The sequence below is a fragment of the Ranitomeya variabilis genome, chromosome 4 (genome assembly GCF_051348905.1).
Source record: "Ranitomeya variabilis isolate aRanVar5 chromosome 4, aRanVar5.hap1, whole genome shotgun sequence".
NCBI classification, from domain to species: Eukaryota; Metazoa; Chordata; class Amphibia; order Anura; family Dendrobatidae; genus Ranitomeya; species Ranitomeya variabilis.
In genome coordinates this window covers 510,614,452-510,632,441 of record NC_135235.1, presented here as the reverse complement: position 1 = coordinate 510,632,441, position 17,990 = coordinate 510,614,452, and the positions used below count along the sequence as shown (strand labels likewise).

General features: G+C 41.4%; 1 protein-coding gene across 2 annotated transcripts in view; it reads right to left on the bottom strand.

Moving 5' to 3' along the window:
• Positions 1-16,000, bottom strand: part of LOC143765433 (G protein-activated inward rectifier potassium channel 1-like) — a 103,116-nt gene extending 87,116 nt beyond the window's left edge. Inside the window, exon 1 of one of the 2 annotated variants that reach the window (XM_077252092.1) lies at positions 15,091-16,000. In XM_077252092.1, the coding sequence (XP_077108207.1) occupies positions 15,091-15,759 (669 nt within the window). In that variant the 5' untranslated portion in view covers positions 15,760-16,000. The remainder of the gene's footprint in view (positions 1-15,090) is intronic. The other variant, XM_077252093.1, reaches the window with a different exon arrangement.
• Between the last annotated feature and the right edge of the window lie 1,990 nt (positions 16,001-17,990).

The window sequence follows — 17,990 nt, the reverse complement described above, 5'->3', positions numbered from 1 at the left end:
TAAAATTAAAATAAATGGCTTTTGTGTGTGTGTTTGTGTGTATTTATTGATTTTTTAGAAAAAGCTGAGACAGGGCGCCAGAATTGTTGAATCTCTTGTGATGTACAAGTTTTGGGGCAGCTGAGGGCTTGTATTTTAAGGGTGGGAATGGGACAATAAACAAGGCCTTTCCTAGCCTGATGATATCAGGGCGCAGCTGTCTACTTTGCCTTAGCTGGTCACTAAAAATAAGGGGAACCGCACTCCATTTTTTTCTATTTATTTATTTATTCCTAGAAAGCTGCCGGATATCTGCTGGCTATTTATCTATCTATTTTTAAGAAAATTTGATGCAGCATAGGAAATTTAAAGTTATATATTGACTTTTGAATGTATATGTTTCTTTCTTGTTGGTCAAGAGTCTGAAATGTTGACTCTTCTTGGAAGTGAAATTGATCATTCCAAATGGATCAATGGCTAATGCTTGCATTTTATATCAGTTACTTCAACCTATTGTCTGCTATCTTTGCAATACCGTGATACAGGGTCAATGAACTATGATGTTTGTTGATATGTTGATTACACATTGTCGAGGCCAGCCAGTTTGTTGACTTGCAAAATAGAGAAAAAACTATGCAAATAAATTAAATAATTAATGTGAGTTGATCTCGTCACCATTCTTCCCCTTTACCTGTGAATGATGGCTTGAATAGCAGTTGTGATCTATAAAAAAGGGCATATATGACTCTGTGAGATTTAACCATACATATAGAAAGATAGAAATCTAGACAGCCAAGGAAACACAGACTCTTTACAAGATAGCAGCTAAGACATCATCTCTCTATTTTGAGGGACACAGATTTGGTATTCTGTGGGATGCCAGCCTGGGGGATCTCAATAGACTGTCATCTTTGTAAGCTTGTCACTTTTTACCTCCTCTCTGTGCGTGCTACAGGTGGGGTAGTCGGCACTGGAAGCTCTGAATTCACAGCTGCTCTTATCCTGGCAAGTCAGCGGAAGGGTAAGACTCTGTAATTTACATCATCTTGGGTATTCTGGTAAGTCTGTTCTATGTGTTATTTGCCTGTTTTGTGGTTTAATAAAGTATTGCCACACTGTCTTACCCTCACCCTGTGTTGTATGAGTAGTATTAAGCCTACGGTAAAAGGAGAGTTGGCATTCGGTGGGATGATCTCTGGTCCATGCAGTTTTGGCTAGTGGACTAGGGAACTTGTTGTTTCCCCATGTCTCCACAACTCCCTTAAAGTTTCCGGATCTCAAAGTTGCTGCAAGATTTAGTGGCTGTGAATGCTGATAACCTTTACAGGAGTTCACAGCCACAGGGTCTCCCGACAGCTGCGAGGCCTGGAAACCTTAAGGCAGTCTTTAAGGGAGACTTAAGGCTACTGGAGTTCCCACCTGATGAGACACCTGGAGGCTTTGAAGTAAGGTTGCTAGAATTCACAACTTCCAGGTGTTCCAGCAGCTGGGAACTCTAGTAACCTGAAAGTCTCCCTTCAGGTTACCAAGCTTCATAGTCGCTTGGTTATGCAGAGCGCAGTCCAGCAGTCTGCATGACCCGGCGGAATTGCTGTGGTATGTCGGATTGTGTTCTGTGTATCATGTCTGTAGCGCAGTCCAGCAGTCCAACTTATTACAGCAATTCCACCAGGTGATGCGGATTGCTGAACTACTTTTCTCAGTGCTCCGTGAGACCCAGGCAGTTGTGAACTGATGTAACCTCACTGACATCATTGAGGTTACATCAGTTCATAGCTAGCTGGTCTCGCGGAGCAGTGTGCCCGGCAGTGGTGGCTGTGAAAGCTTATGGACAGTTGTTATGGCGCTTCATACATTTCAGACAACGTGGGACATTGTGGGAATGTTGAGGAACTGCACGGGATTTGTTTTTTTTTATTATAAGGGAGAACAGGGGCATTTGTCTTGGAGTATTTTTGCGAATAAAGGATTTTTGTGTGTGTTTTTTTCCTTTTTGTTACTGAGTTAGTAATGGGGTGTCTGACAGACACTTCTCCATTACTGACCCCCGGGGTTGATGCCAGCTGTGAATTTTAATAAATGACAGCTGTCATCAAACCTAAATCACATTACCCAGATTGCCACTGCATCAAGGTAATCGAAAAAGAGCTGAGACAGGGCACCATAACTGGTGTATTTAATGTGATGTGCCAGTTCTGGGGTGGCTACAGGCTGTTTCTTTTAGGCTGTGAAGAGGCCAATAACATGAGTTCATACCAGCCTGATATCAGCCCAAAGCATTTGCCTTAAATGGTAATTAAAAATAGGGAGGATCCCACAGTCATTTTTTAAAATGATTTTTCATTTATTTATGGATAAAAATGACGGAAATACAATGATAGATGGTGTTTTTTTCCTTCTCTTTTTTTATTTTGCCAAAAATATATAAAAAAATACATTATACAGGAAAGAATGTTTGCTAACATTTTTTTTTGTAAAATCCATTTTATCTTTGTTTTTTTTATTTTTTATCAGTTCGTAAAAGTGGCATAATACTCTGACAACTTTGGTGCCAGCAGAGACCTTGGAGTCAAAGATGTGTTCAAGGGTCTTCCTCATGCTGTTCCCATTCCATTTCAGTGGTATTTCCAACCATTTCAGCAATTTCCCATCACCTCCAAACCTCCTGATAGGGTCTGCTGGAAAAACGCTCAAGTTTCCCATTGACTTCCATCATGCTCAATTCGAGTAACAAGCACCCGAGCATTTTAGTGTTCTCTCATCACTGTGCATATTTTCTCTGTGTAAAAAACTCTGCGTCTTATAGTTCCAGCAAGAAGGATGGGATTTATAGAGATCTGATGCCTGCTGTGCTTTTTTTCACATAGTGTAAACTAAGCTGTGGTGTGTTTCAGATCTGCAATTTGCCAGTTTCTCTTGTATTAAATATGAGTTTTATTTGGAAATTTACCTAGTAGACTTGAATGAGAGGAAAATCTGCACATAAAAAAAAAGTTTTACTAAAGCTAAGTAATAGGAAGTATCCAAAACAAAACAACTTTAGATATGAAATTCCTCCTCACCTGTCACCTATGTCCAGCAACATGTGCACCTCTCCAGAAACCTTGCACACCTAGACACCCACACGCTCTCTGACTCTGTTCTACCACTGGCATCCATATCCTCATTCCACGACACAGACAGTGCTACTGCTTTCTACAATGCCACTCTCACTTCAGCTATTGACGCGGTTGCCACTCTCGTTTATGGCAGAGTGCAACGTATCAATAGACAACCCTGGCACAATAACACCACTAAAAAGCTCCGGCAAGTGTCCAGGGTTGCAGAGCGGCGTTGGAAGAAAACACATTCACAAGATGACTTCACTGCATTCAAGCAGGCAACACTCGCTTTCAAATCTGCTTTCACCTCTGCTAAACAGGCCTACTTCACAACCCTCGTATCTTCCCTATCCTACAACCCCACACTACCTCCTCATCCCACCCTCTCTCTATTGGAGTCCCCCATGGCTCTGTTCTAGGGCCCTTACTCTTCTCAATCTGTACACTTGGCATGGGCAACTCATAAAGTCCCATGATGGATTCCAGTACCACCTTTATGTTGATGACACTCAGATCTACCTATCTGGCCCAGATGTCCCCTCTCTGCTGTCCAGAATCCCGGAGTGTCTATCAGCAATATCCTCCTTGTTCTCCTCTCGCTTCCTTAAACTCAATGTTGACAAATCTGAAGTCATCATCTTTCCTTCATCTCATAGATCTTTCTTACCTGGCCTATCTATTGCAATTAAGGACATCACGCTTCCCACGTACCAGAAGTCCGCTGCCTTGGAGTAACCCTTGACTCTGCCCTGCCCTTCAAACCGCACATCCAAGCTGTTTCCACCTCCTGTCGCCTCCAGCTCAAAAATATCTCCAGAATCCATCCTTTCCTCAACCTTCAGTCTACTAATATGCTTGTGCATGCCCTCATCATCTCTTGCCTCGACTACTGCAACATTCTTTTCTGTGGCCTCCTGCTAACACCCTTGCACCTCTCCAGTCCATCCTTAACTCTGCTGCCCGACTAATTCATCTGTCTCCTTGCTACTCCTCCACTTCCCCCTCTGCAAATCTCTTCAATGGCTCCCATTCCCTCAGCGTATCCAGTTCAAATTACTAATGCTGACTTACAAAGCCATCCATAACCTGTCTCCTCCTTATATCTTTGAACTAATCTCCCAATATCTTCCCTCACGTAATCTCTGTGTTAGAATCTATTTCGTTTTGACCATCCACCATCTTGTGGGTTTTCAGGCTGCTGGTCTTTTTCCTCTGGTGCTGGGTTTGTACTAGGTCAGGTGATTGCATCACCCTTTATTACCCAGCACCTGCCTACCAGTCCTTGCTGGACAACAGTTTTAATCCGTTAGTGTTCTGCCTTGGTGCCTTGTTAGCTTTCTGTGTTTGATATTGTGCAGTTCTGGGATCTCTAGTTCTGCCAGTTTTGTTTTTGGTTTTCCATTAGTTTATGCAGCTTCCTCTATTTTCCTTCTAGGCGGTTACCTGTTTTTGTTCCCAGACCCTAGATCATTCAGGGACACCCTTCCCCACTATGTGTAGGTCTTCGTTTGAGTTTAGCCTAGGAAACGTCAGTGGGTCTATTCACAAGGAATAGGTCGCCCACTCCATCGTAGGGTTTCAGCCTAGTCCTAGTACAGGGTCAGCTGTTCCCCCTTCTACTCTAGTCCTGAGCTGCAGATCCATAACACTCCGGTCCTCCCAAGACCTCCTTGTCTCCTCCACACTTATTCGCTCTTCACCCTACCACCTCCAAGACTTCTCCCGAATATCCCCCATTCTCTGGAATTCTTTGCCCCAACACATCTGACTATCAACCACATTCGGATCCTTCAGATGGAACCTGAAAACCCTCCTCTTCAGGAAAGCCTACAGCCTGCAATGACCTCGCTGCCTCCTCACCACTACTGGAGCTACCGCCTCACCAACAAGGAGCTGCTGCAACTCTCAACCTATTGTCTTCTTCCCCACCATCCTGTAGAATGTAAGCTCTCAAGGGCAGGATCCTCGCCCCTCTGTATCAGTCTGTAATTGTTAGTTTGCTTAATGTAAGTGATATCTGTAATTTGAATGTAACCCCTTCTCATGTACAGCACCATAGAATCAATGGTACTATATAAATAATAATAATAATAATAATAATAATAAAAATACCAAAAAGAGACAAAAACCGCAATTAAAAAAATGCATGTGAAAAAACACAATCACGAATGCAATGCAAAGATGCAAGTAACCTAATTTAGCAAATTGGTGCAGAAAATCCGCAACATTGAAAACTCACCATATACTCATCATGGGAACGCAGTCTTAATTGAAAGTGGAATTACATGCTGCTCTATACTTGCCAAAAAAAGTGCCAGAAATCTTGACATGACCCCACCGGGGATATAGCTTAGCACCGGATGACATTTAACAAGACATTTTATGGGCCAGTTGCTAAATAACAGCGTTTGGATGAAACCCATATTAACCCCTTTCCGACCTTAGACATATAGTTACATCTAAGGTGGACTCCCCCTGTTTGCTGTGGGTTTTGCAATGAGCCCGCAACTTTTCCGCCATATGACAGCTGACCTAATCAGCTGACATGTGCCCCTAACAGCTCTAGGTGGAATCGCGATCCACCAGCGGCTGATAACATGTTAAATGCTACTGTCAATCTCTGACAGGGACATTTAACATGCTTGCGCCGTAAGCGCATCACTAATCCTGCCCATCGGTGCCCGTGTCACATGACTGCGGGTTGCCGATGGTTTGGCATGACAACACAGGGTCTACAGGAGACCCCTACAGGAGTTGTGATTGCCGGATTGCTATGAGCGCTGCCCAGTGAGAATTTTAGCTAGAGGAGGGCTGAAACCCTGCAATGTGTAGCACAGGCGATGGGATGATCGCATCTTTTAGTCTCCCTTTGAGACTATTGAAGCAAGTAAAAAGTAAAAAAAAATGTTTTTAAAAATATAAGAAAGTAAAAAAATGTAAAAGTTCACATCACGCCCTATTCAAATTAAAATAATACTTTAAAAAAACACATATTTCGCCCGATTTATCAATATATAAAGAAATTAATCTGGTAAACGGCGTGATGAGAAAAAAAGTAAATACACCAGAATTACATTTTTGGTCGCCGCAACATTGCGTTACAATTCAGTAACAGATGATCAAAAGATTGTATCTACACCAAAATGGAAGCAATAAAAACATCAGCTGGGTGCGCAAAAAATAAGCCCTCACCCAGCCACATATTCTGAAAAACAGAGACGCTACAGGTCTCCAAAAATGGCAACTTTCTTTTTTCTTTTTCTTTTTTTTTTTTAACCACGTAAATAAAAACAAACCTATACATGTTTGGAATCTATGAACTCGTAATAACATGGAGAATCGTAATGGCAAGTCAGTTTTAGCATTTAGGGAACATGGTAAAAAAAAAATCTATTGTGGAATTGCACTTTTGTTGCAATTTCACCGCATTTTGAATTTTCTATTGGCTCGTATATGGCTCTGGGAAGAAGGGGGGCAAAAATTGAAAACTCAAGGTCGCGAAGGGGTTAATACACATTGGGGTTTTTGACCCTGATATTAGTTAGGGCTCATGAAACATCTGTGGATCTTGGTGCAGTAATGGACTGGCTGCAGGTGTCCCAACCATTTTCATATACAGGTGTTTCCCACAAAATTAGAATATCATCAAAAAGTTAATTTATTTCAGTTCTTCAACACAAAAAGTGAAGCTCACATATTATATAGTCATTACAAACAGAGTGATCTATTCCAAGTGTTTATCATTGTTTATGTCGATGATTATGGCTAACAGCCAAAAAAAACCCAAGTGTCATTATCTCAGTAAATTAGAATAATTATTAAAAAACACCTGCAAAGGCTCCTAAGCATTTAAAAAGGTCCCTTAGTCTGTTTCAGTAGGCTCCACAATCATGGGGAAGACTGCTGACTTGACAGATGTCCAGAAGGCAGTCATTGATAAACTCCACAAGGAGGGTAAGCCACAAAAGATCATTGCTAAAGAAACTGGCTGTTCACAGAGTGCTGTATCCAAGCATATTAATGGAAAGCTGAGTGGAAGGAAAATATATGGTAGAAAAAGGTGCACAAGCAACCAGGATAACCACTGCCTTGAATGGATTGTTAAGAAAAGGCCATTCAAACATTTGGGGGAGATTCACAAGGAGTGAACTGCTGCTGGAGTCTTTGCTTCAAGAGCAACCACACACAGACATTTCCTGGACATGGGCTACAAGTTTCTCATTCCTTGTGTCAAGCCACTCATGACCAATAGACAATGCCATAAGCGTCTTACCTGGGCCAAGGAGAAAAAGAACTGGACTGTTGCTCAGTGGTCCAAGCTTTTGTTTTTAGATGAAAGTGAATTTTGCATTTAATTTGGAAATCAAGGTCCCAGATTCTGGAGGAAGAGTGGAGAGGCACACAATCCAAGCTGCTTGTGGTCTGTTGTGAAGTTTCTACAATCAGTGATGGTTTGGGGAGCCATGACATCTGCTGGTGTAGGTCCACTGTGTTTTATCAAGACCAAAGTCATTGCAGCCATCTATCAGGAAATTTTAGAGCACTTCATGCTTCCCTCTGCTGACAAGCTTTTTGGGGATGGAAATTGCATTCTCCATCAGGACTTGCACCTGTCCACACTGTCAACAGTATCACTGTTTTTGATTGGCCAGCAAACTCGCCTGACCTTAACCCCATAGAGAATCTATGGGTTATTGTCAAAAGGAAGATGAGAGACACCAGACCCAACAATGCAGACGAGCTGATGGCTGCTATCAAAGCAACCTGGGCGTCCATAACACCTCAGCAGTGCCACAGGCTGATCGCGTCCATGCCACGCCGCATTGATGCAGTAACTGATGCCAAAGGAGCCCCGACCAAGTATTGAGTGCATTTACTCGACACACATTTCATTAGGCCAATATTTTGGATTTTAAAATCATTTTTCAAGCTGTTGTTATGAAGTATTCTAATTTTCTGAGATAATGACTTTTGGGCTTTCATTGGCTGTAAGCCATAATCATCAACATTAACAAAAATAAACACTTGAAATAGATCATTCTGTTTGTAATCACTCTATATAATATACGAGTTTCACATGTTGTATTGGAGAACTGAAATAAATTAACTTTTTGATGATATTCTAATTTTGTGAGAAGCACCTGTATTTTTATGAGGCTGTCACACCTAGGAAACCCACGGCCGATCTGTGCATTGCAGTCCCTGATCGGACCGAGATCCATGTCTGCATGAGCCCTTATAATCTGTAATCATCTTCCACATTGGGAGGTTGTCTTGGAGTGTCTCCAGCTACGCACATGCATCCACCGGAGACAGGAAATGACTAGGGGAGTGAACATCAGAAAAGATTGACAGATATACACATTCCTAACTCCAGCTGATCTGATGGGGAGCGATTTGCACAGCTCCCAAGTCTGCAGCACTGGATTAACAAAAACACCACTTGTGCTTTATTATATAAAGACCTAAACCCTAGCCGTATTTGTCTGCACATATCCTTACATAATGCTGTGCTCTCATTTTATCCCAGATTGCACACAATCTGGGCAACTCATGCAATGCACTCTGCTTGTTACAAGCAAATGTGACTGAGAATATATTACATATTTAATCTGCTGTTACATTAAAATCTGTGACAAATTCTCAAAGTGTTAGTTGTAAAACATTACACTTGCTGGATCACTTCTTCCCCTCTCGCTATATTTTCAGCTTTATGTAAAAGTTGAGTGTAAATGATTGCCGAGCATGCAGTGTCAGCCCCGTTGTGCTAGGTTTATCACTGAATCTTGGCAGTTTCCTATACTAACAGAGAGAATATATATATATATATATATATATATATATATATATATATATATATATATATATATGCATATACTTTATTCACATATATATTTACATATATGTAAGGAGGAAGACCGGGCATGCGCCATGCCCGGTCCGGAACTGTCGCGACTGCTTCCAGTGTTGCTAGAATGGGGAGCCGGAAAGGATCCATGACCATGGGGTCGTGGTGAGACAGGAGAGAGAGCAGGAAGCGTGGGAAAAAGCAGAGTTTCCCACCGGCAGGGACAGGAAACAGGACTGCGCCGCGCCCTGCGAGGAGAGAGAGGGTGCGGAGCTGTAGCCTGGCCGATGTTATGTGAGGGCCCGGTGGAACCAGTGAGTGTGCAGAGCTTTGGGAGCTCAGACAGACAGTGTGCGGTGCTCGCACTGAGAAGTGAGAGCCAGGTGCAGGATTGTGAGGTATATTCCCCCTTGCTGACAGGCATGCGGCGGAGCACGCCCAGGGTAGAGTCTTCCACAGCGTTACCCACTTAGGCTCTACAGATTAATGGGTTAGGGCAAAACCGGTGACCGCCCATTGCCACCAGAAGCTGTATTGCGTGTTGGCGGGTAACGCCTGAGGACGCCGTACCGGCCATTGCCAGTATTACAACTCTCATCGGACTGCATGCGATTGAGGAACAGAGAAGTCACGATAAGTGAAGTTTATTAACAAGACTGTTGTATTATACCATAATTCTATTGTTAATTATGTGTTGCCTCCCTGTCACAGTACATTAATAGTGTATACAGCGATATCACAGTACACGAATAATGTGCATAGCAATTCCTCAGTACATGGGTAATGCAATGTCACAGTACATGAATAATGCACAATCATGTCACAGTGTATTGCTAATATAAACAGTACTTAGACAATGTATACCGCACTGTCACAGTGCAGAAAAAAATTACAGCGTAATTTAACATTATATGAAAAATATACACAGTGGTGTCACAGTACACGGTTAATGTACAGAGCAATTCCTCAGTACTTGGATAATGAAATGTCACCATACATCGTAAATGCATACATCAATGTCACAGTGTATTGATAATGTACACAGAACATGGATAATGTACACAACAATGCCACAATATATCAGTAATGCATGCAGCAATGTTACAATACAGAAATAATTTAGACAGTGATGTTGCCGTATATGGATAAAGCACATTGTAATGTCACAGTATAGAGATTTAGTAATGTCACAGTTAGGTCGGAGTCACACTACCGTACAATACGGCCAAGTGCTATGCGATGAAAACATAAAATAGAACTTGGCCCAGTGTTACTCTATGGGGCAGCTCCCATCTGCGATTATTTTCTCCTGCCGAATCGGCATGCGAAAACAATCACATCATGCTGCGATTGGCACCCAGACTCGGCCAAGTCTCGGCTCACTCACACTCATAAGTCTATGGGCGCGAGGAACACAACGCACAGCACTCAGATATCATCCGAGTGATGTGTGATATACGCCGACAGCGAAGGAGATGGAGAAATTAATTTCTCTGCCTCCTCCACATCAGTGCTCCAATCATCTCTGTGCGAGAGGATCGGAGCACAGACACGTGACACTCGGCTCCTGCTCACAGCATCGGATGTGATCTGCTAGTGTGACTGCAGGCTACAAGGGAATCTGTCAGTAAGACCATTCCCCATCAACATTATGTCTGCTATCTATTGCTGCATTCTTCAGTAATTAAATGTTTTAATTCATATTTAAACAAGCTAACTGCTCTGGTTTGACACAGCACTTCTCCAGCCTCTGTCAGCTGAGGTTGTTTCTGCACTCAGCACAAGCCTCCTTGGCTTAATGATGCCAGGTGCGAAAGAAATCAGATAGCGAACTATCACTCAAGATATATAGGCTGGTTCTGCTGAAGGAAACAACCTGGAGAGGGAGTGGCTTGTTAAGTGCTGTGCCACACCCACAGAATTTACTTGACACCTTTTTTGCATGTGAATGAAAAATTTCTCAAGAATGCAGCAACAGATAGAAGATAGAAAGGTGTATATGGATTTCAAAGACCTGCATGCTCATATATGTTGTTTGGGGTAGTTCATCTACTGACAGATTCCCTTTAAGGAATGTTAAGTCAGTAGCATTCCATTATTGGAATTAATGGCATAGTCATAGTCACTAATTGAGACAATTGACCCAGTGATGTCATAGTTCGCATTAACGCTTACAGCATTAAGTTACAACTTTGTAGTTTAAAAATCAGAAACCCCATTGTGCAGGGACAATGTATACAGTGCTATATCATAAAAACATGGCATGCAGTGAAGTAGAACAGAGATGATGTTCTGAGCACTTCAATAAGGTGTATAAAATGTTACTATGCAATCAGTGACATCAGAGCAAAGGAGAAACCAGAATATATAATGCAAACAAGAGGGCATTTTTATACTGAGCTACTGCCCAGCATTTTGTTACTATTATGTCATACAGAAAATCTTTTTAGTTCTCTATATTTTTACATTGGTGAGTGCAGACAGAGCAGCGGGCAGTGGATGGATGGAGGGATGTCTGCTCGATGTCCATACCCACTATACAGTATAATTTTAGGGCTTTTTGCTTGAGATCGCCACGGTTGTTTGCATATTTGTTTAATGTATGCTCTGTCTATATGAAGCTATTACACTATACCTACTATTGTTTCACAACTGTACCTGATTCGACCCTACACATCCATCCAACATTGTAAGGCTGCACTCACACATCCCTGAGAAATGTCTGAGTGCTGTTTTTACCGGATAGCACAGGTGCATCTGGTCAAATATCGATCCAAGAGTGAGATCCTTGAGACTCGGAGCAGGTCCTATCCTGATTCTTGTTTGCGGATCAGACTCGGACATACAAGTAAACGGGGATCGGCGAAATACAAATGTAAATTGGAAACCTTTCAATTTGCATCCGTTTTGCTTCTGTATTTATTTATAAATTTGGATAAAAATATGACTTTTCAGGGATTTTTTGGGGCTTGGAAGCAAGCACACCCTTTCAGTGGAACAAAAAACAGATAAGAACATACAAATGCAATAATGATACAAATCGTTTTGTTTCTTTCAGATGGTAAACTCATGTGTAAATGTAGCATAATAGGAGATACTTTGGGGTGAGTGGTCCATTTAAACAGCAGATTTCTCCATGTAACCAGGATATTAAGTTTAGTGTTTGGACTTGTAGAGCTGATAGAGCGGGGGTCTCTTGACCGGAATTTCCTCTACTAGTAAAAGGTTAATTTATTCTATAAAACATGAAGGTACAGAACAGTTGTGCCAGGTTGAATACCAGGTGCTAATGGACATCTGGGTTGAGGAATGTTTGACATTTATCATACTTCTAAAAGATGACTTCCATATGTGAGAGGTAGTGTCTGTCTGTCATCTCCAATGGTTGATCCAACCGACTACAGTTGATGCTTGGTACCATGTCATGATCATTTCAATCTGAACTTTCAGAATTATGCTAAAGATACCATGGCTTCACAACAAATATCTCCATTTCAACAAGTATATGAGCCTACATACCAAAAATTGGGTTCAAAAGGATGGGAAATAGTTCATATTTTGGAAAGGCTTGGGAACCTTCAAGAGGAGATAGGTGGCAACATAAAATGTTAAATTGCAGGAAGTGATGCATGTTCATAACTAGATTAGGGACCCTTGTAATCTACCCCTGACAGATATTGCTGTAGACAACTCATACTACCATGGTTAACCATTTTTCAGACCTGCTAACCATGAGTTGATCCACAGCCCATCATGAAGGACATGAAAATGTTACTGTTCTTCCAAAAGTTTAGGACAAATAATACCTGAATAGTTAAACTAGACTGAAAAATCATGATCTAATTCATTATTAGCTATAATATTTATCTGCAGTGTGATGGATGGCACATATTCAACAACAAATTATAGTTACAAGTGCCAGCCTATTGTCCCTATATGAATGCAGTAAGTCAATATATGAATGATCAGCTCTATACAGTGCTGCTACATAAAGTAGTTTGTGTTTCTTTACCTGGAAAAAGACACTACTGTAGTCTGGCACCGAAACGCGTTGATGTTATAAAAACCTTATACCAACAAGGATTCTTAATTTCCGCAAGCACAGCCCAGGTACCGTGATATCTCCACTGAAGTGAATTGCCATCTGGAAGACTTTTTCCTCCAGTCACGGGGCCGCAGCCATGGATTCTAAGGCTCTTTTGGGTGTTGTCCCCATACACAACCACCCCAGGTGAGCACTACATCACTCTCACCCTCTCTCATTTCTCTAGCGATATTGCCCTATTTTGAGCTTCTGTCCCAACTAGACCTCAGCACTACATAAAGTTATGTATACGGAATATAATGGTATATCTTGACCAGTTGTACAGAATATATTCTTTACTACAGGAAGAAGATATTATCTATGTGTGTAATATTAATCCCTAAGTATAAAAAATACATGGAATCTTCCTTTCTAGACTATATAGAAAGCAATGGTTATGATTTTTCTAGACTGGAGGAGGCAGATCTGAATGCAGTAAATAAATTGTATTGATTTTCCTATGTGCTGATCGCAGAATTAATCTTTTGTGGGGAGGAAGGTTGAATAATACTCTACACATGGGCATCACAGGAGCTCCATGGTCCTGGGGTCAGATCCTACAAATGACAACATCTGTAAGGAGTTTGTATGTTCTCCCCGTGTTTGTGTTTCCTGCCGCACTCCAATAACATACTGATAGGGAATTTAGATTGTGACCCCCAATGGGGACAGCAAGTTATGGTAATATCCGTAAAGCGGTACAGAATATGTTGGCGCTATATAAGCATTGAAAATAAGTAATGAAAAATTATCACAAGTGATCTATCATAAGAAATAAAACAAGAATGTTTTCTAGTCATAAACTGAGGTTTGCCAGAGAAAAGATTCAAGATAAATGATGAGTAAATAAATTATGAGGGAAATGCTTTACCACCAATATCCTATTCTTTGGTGGACATCAAAGAAGTGATCGAAGCAGAGAGCAGTGCAGTGACATGGGATTTAACAGCACAAAATCGCCTCCTGGCAAGCAGCATCTCTGCAGATCCAAAGCCTTTAGTACACGCCGAGCGACGCTCCAATAACAGGCGATGTTGAGCCACACTGAATATTAAGCTAGGAACAAAGCCAATTCGAGATATGACTTAAATCTATTCCAGCAATGGAGTTTTGACTCTAGTAATGCTGTGACATAGCTGTCACTGTTACTGCAGAATTGTATCTGCAGCTGCCAACAACAGGGCACTAAGCAAAGCCGCCATGGAGCCACATGTGTCTCCTGAGAGCCATGTGTGGCTCCCAAACCAACGTTTAAGGAGCACTGCTGTAAAGTCTATGCCTAGGATATGGCTTATAAATGCTCTAAGGCCACACATGTTGAGTATTTGGTGAGTTTTTTACCTCAGTATTGTAAGCCAAAACCAAGCGAGGAACAATCAGAGGAAAAGTTTAATAGAAACACGTCACCACTTCTGTATTTATCACCCACTCCAGGTTTGGGCTAAAAATACTGAGGTAAAACACTGACCAAATTCTGAATGTGTGAACGTGGCCTAATAGTGCAGTCCGCTTCTACATTATGCTATTTGGCTGAATAACTGGGAAATTGCTTGTAATGTAATTACCTATACTTTTAATCAGAGTTTGTCACAAATGAGGCAACGAAAATGACTAAGCTATGTAACTTTATATGCAACGTGGACATGCTATCAGCTCCGTACAATGGTGCAGTTTTTTTTTAACCAAATACTTACTGAGTAGGCTAGCACTCAGAGGCACTGTGGGCTCACTGGTTAGCACTGTTGCCTTGTTGCGCTGGGGTCCTAGGTTCAAATCCCACCAAGAACAACATCTTTAAAGAGTTTGAATGTTCTCCTTGTGTTTGTGTAGGACTCCTCCAGGTTCTCTGATTTCCTCCCTCACTCCAAAGACATACTGATAGGGAATCTAGATTGTGAGCCCCAATGGGGACAGTAATGATGATGTCTGTATAGTGCTATGCATATGATGGCACTATATAAGCAATACATAATAAATAAATCGAACGAGATGGGATGCTACTTCTACTACTTTATCTCTACTATCCCATAAATTCTAATCAATGGAACAAAGGCAAGGTAGAATAGGTCACTTCTTACCTTTATAAGCTTGCATCTTATCTGAGCAGACACCATATGGCTATTTCTTAAGTTGCCTACTCTGAACATCAGACACAGTTTTCCATCACGCTGGGAAATGACAGCATTGTGGCTGAACATGAGTGTCTCTGCTCTCTTTTTCGGCTGTGACATCTTTATAAACATACAGCCTATAAGGAAAGCATCCACGATAGATCCCAGCAAAGACTGAAACAAAAAGAGTATGATCCCTTCAGGGCATTTCTCAGTAATGTACCTAAAACCGTACCCAATGGTAGCTTCTGTCTCTATAAAGAAGAGGAACGCAGAGGGGAAGTTGTAGACATTGGCTACACAGGGAGTGTAGTTGTCATCATGAGGTCTGTTAATGTCGCCTCGGATGTAGGCTATAATCCACCACATTGAAGCCATTACCAACCAAGCCACCGTGTACGTCAAGATGAATATTAGCAGGTTCCATCTCCATTTCAGGTCCACTAAGGTGGTGAACAGGTCTGACAGGTATCTACTCGTCTCGCCCCCCAGATTCCCATGTTGTACATTGCATCGTCCATTCTTGTCCACAAACCTCTGTCTTTTTTTCCTCTTAACAGAAGGGAAGAATCCCCCTCCCACTGTGGTGGTTACGACGTGGTATTCTTCACCAAATTTCCTCCTCAATGCCGACATCTTTTTCCCTGTAGATCAATCGGGTAGTAATGTCCACTGAAAAGTTTGTTTTTTCCCCCTCTGTCAATGTAGGATGCAATTCTTACTTGTCTTCATCTCTAGAACTGGTTGTGCAATATTGGGTTACTGGGCATAGAATTATGTGCAATCTGTATGTGAATCGCCCCGTTTAGTCTGGCTGGTTGCTTATCCCTTTAGCTGGATGCACTGACTGTGTGCATGGAATAGGAAGATACTGTTCACAGCCTGTTCAAGGGAGCGCAATGTGGACGTGTTCTGTGTGCTCGCCTGAAGCCAATCATTGGAATCCTATTACAAAAGTAATCATCCACTGTGTACGCAGCTAGGCACTAGGTGGTGCTAGACGTAAAGCTATCGTCAAGGGAAGGTGTTCATGAAGAATGCAACAGCCAAAGCTTTAAAACATCAGAAAAAAAGCAATTTATACAATAAACACATCCGTTCGTTCTTTGCACAATTTTGATTTCTTCTAATAGTGATGTAAATTCAGAACTGCAATTTATGAATAATATATATATATATATATACATATATATATATATATATATACACATACATACTGTATATACACTGTGTGTGTTTGAGTATATGTTAATACCATCAGACACAGATTCCTTTTCTGTTTATTAGATAAATGTTGGTTGACCTCGCCAGTTTCTGTGGGATTAGCTGATTAACTGATAGTCTATATACAGGGAGCAGCTTAAGTGTCCCCTGTCCCCCGACATCAGCTGTCAGAGAAGCCATGGATCAAGCATGTTGCATTTCAGCCTACCTGATCCTGTGCTCTCCCAGGAGATAAGAGATAACAGAAGTGTCTGGCAACAGCTTATCCCTCTTCTCCTATTGGAATAAGTATGCATGCTCAGCCTAAGAAGCATGCATGTTTGTGATGGAGTCGGGGCAGCTGGCTGACAGCTATTTTATGTAAATGGCCAACATCTAAATTTCATTTGTAGGTATAATATGTGAAGGTAAAAAGTTTAAAAATCCAGTGGCGCTAACAACACCAATGTTCCTGCAGCAGATAGTAAAGCAGTACCAGGTTCTAGCTGTGTGCAAATCCTCTCCTTCTCCTACTTTGATTTTTCCCCCATACTTCACTCCTCTGGGTGAATTCAGGAGCTCAGCAAGGTACGTGACCACAACGTCTTAACCATTAGAAGTAATCCATGGAACAGGACTAACTTTGGCACCCCTAGTATTAGGAACAGGGTAAAATAACCTACAACAGAGTTGTGACAGCTACATAGAGTATCCCCTTCTGAAGCACCAGAACATCAGTCTAGTATAAAGAACAGCTCATTGGTTTCAAGGACACTGTGTAATGCTTAATTTATCCTGTGGAGGCACTGTAGAATAATTCAGCACTGTTCAGTGTTTTGAGCGTCTTTTAACTACTTTAGATTTCTAAAGACAACAAGCTGTTGAAACAAGGGACCTGATCATTCTTCAGGCATTTTTGGCAGGAAATACATGCTATGCTTTATAATGTAAGTTAATGGGAAGTCTCTAAAGTCATCAGGAAAGTGCCAGGATATCATTTTCTGTTCTGGAAAAAAACACTAGAAACTTTTTTCCTTATTCAATGGAGTTAAAAAAAAGAACACCTGGAAAATGCCAGTTAAAATGACGCCTCAAAAACAACTAGAAAATGCACAAAAAAATACTGGCGGACAAAATCATCAAAGGAGCGCACAGGAAAAGAGCAAAAAAAATCTAAAAATGATGCTTCATGAAAAAAGATGCTGTTGTTTCCTGAAGCGTCTTCTTCTTGAAGATCTCGGTGGGTTTGCTGCCTGCAAAACGTGGTGTGCACATACACTTAAGATTGCTTATTTCTATCTGTGGAAACACAATCCATATCGTCAGAGCAAAAAAATCATGAAGGCAACTGAGGCAAGGGATAAAAATATAAAATAAAGGAAGCGAGAGAATAGTGGAAGACAAGTACTGAGTGCTTGACAGATGGATGTGCATTAATCAAATGCTTGGGTAAACAGATGAATGTTAAGTCTGATTTTTTTTAAGTATTTCCGGTGAGGAGAACTCTCGGACTGTAGAGATGAGGGAAATCAGGTGTTCAGGTGTAAGAGAAAAAGGCTCTGGCACCTGTGAAGAGTGAAAATAACTCATAGTGATTGCGTGAGTCTGAAGCATCTTGCTTCAGCGTTATCAAGGTTGTCCGGTTTCTAAGCAAAATTTACCAG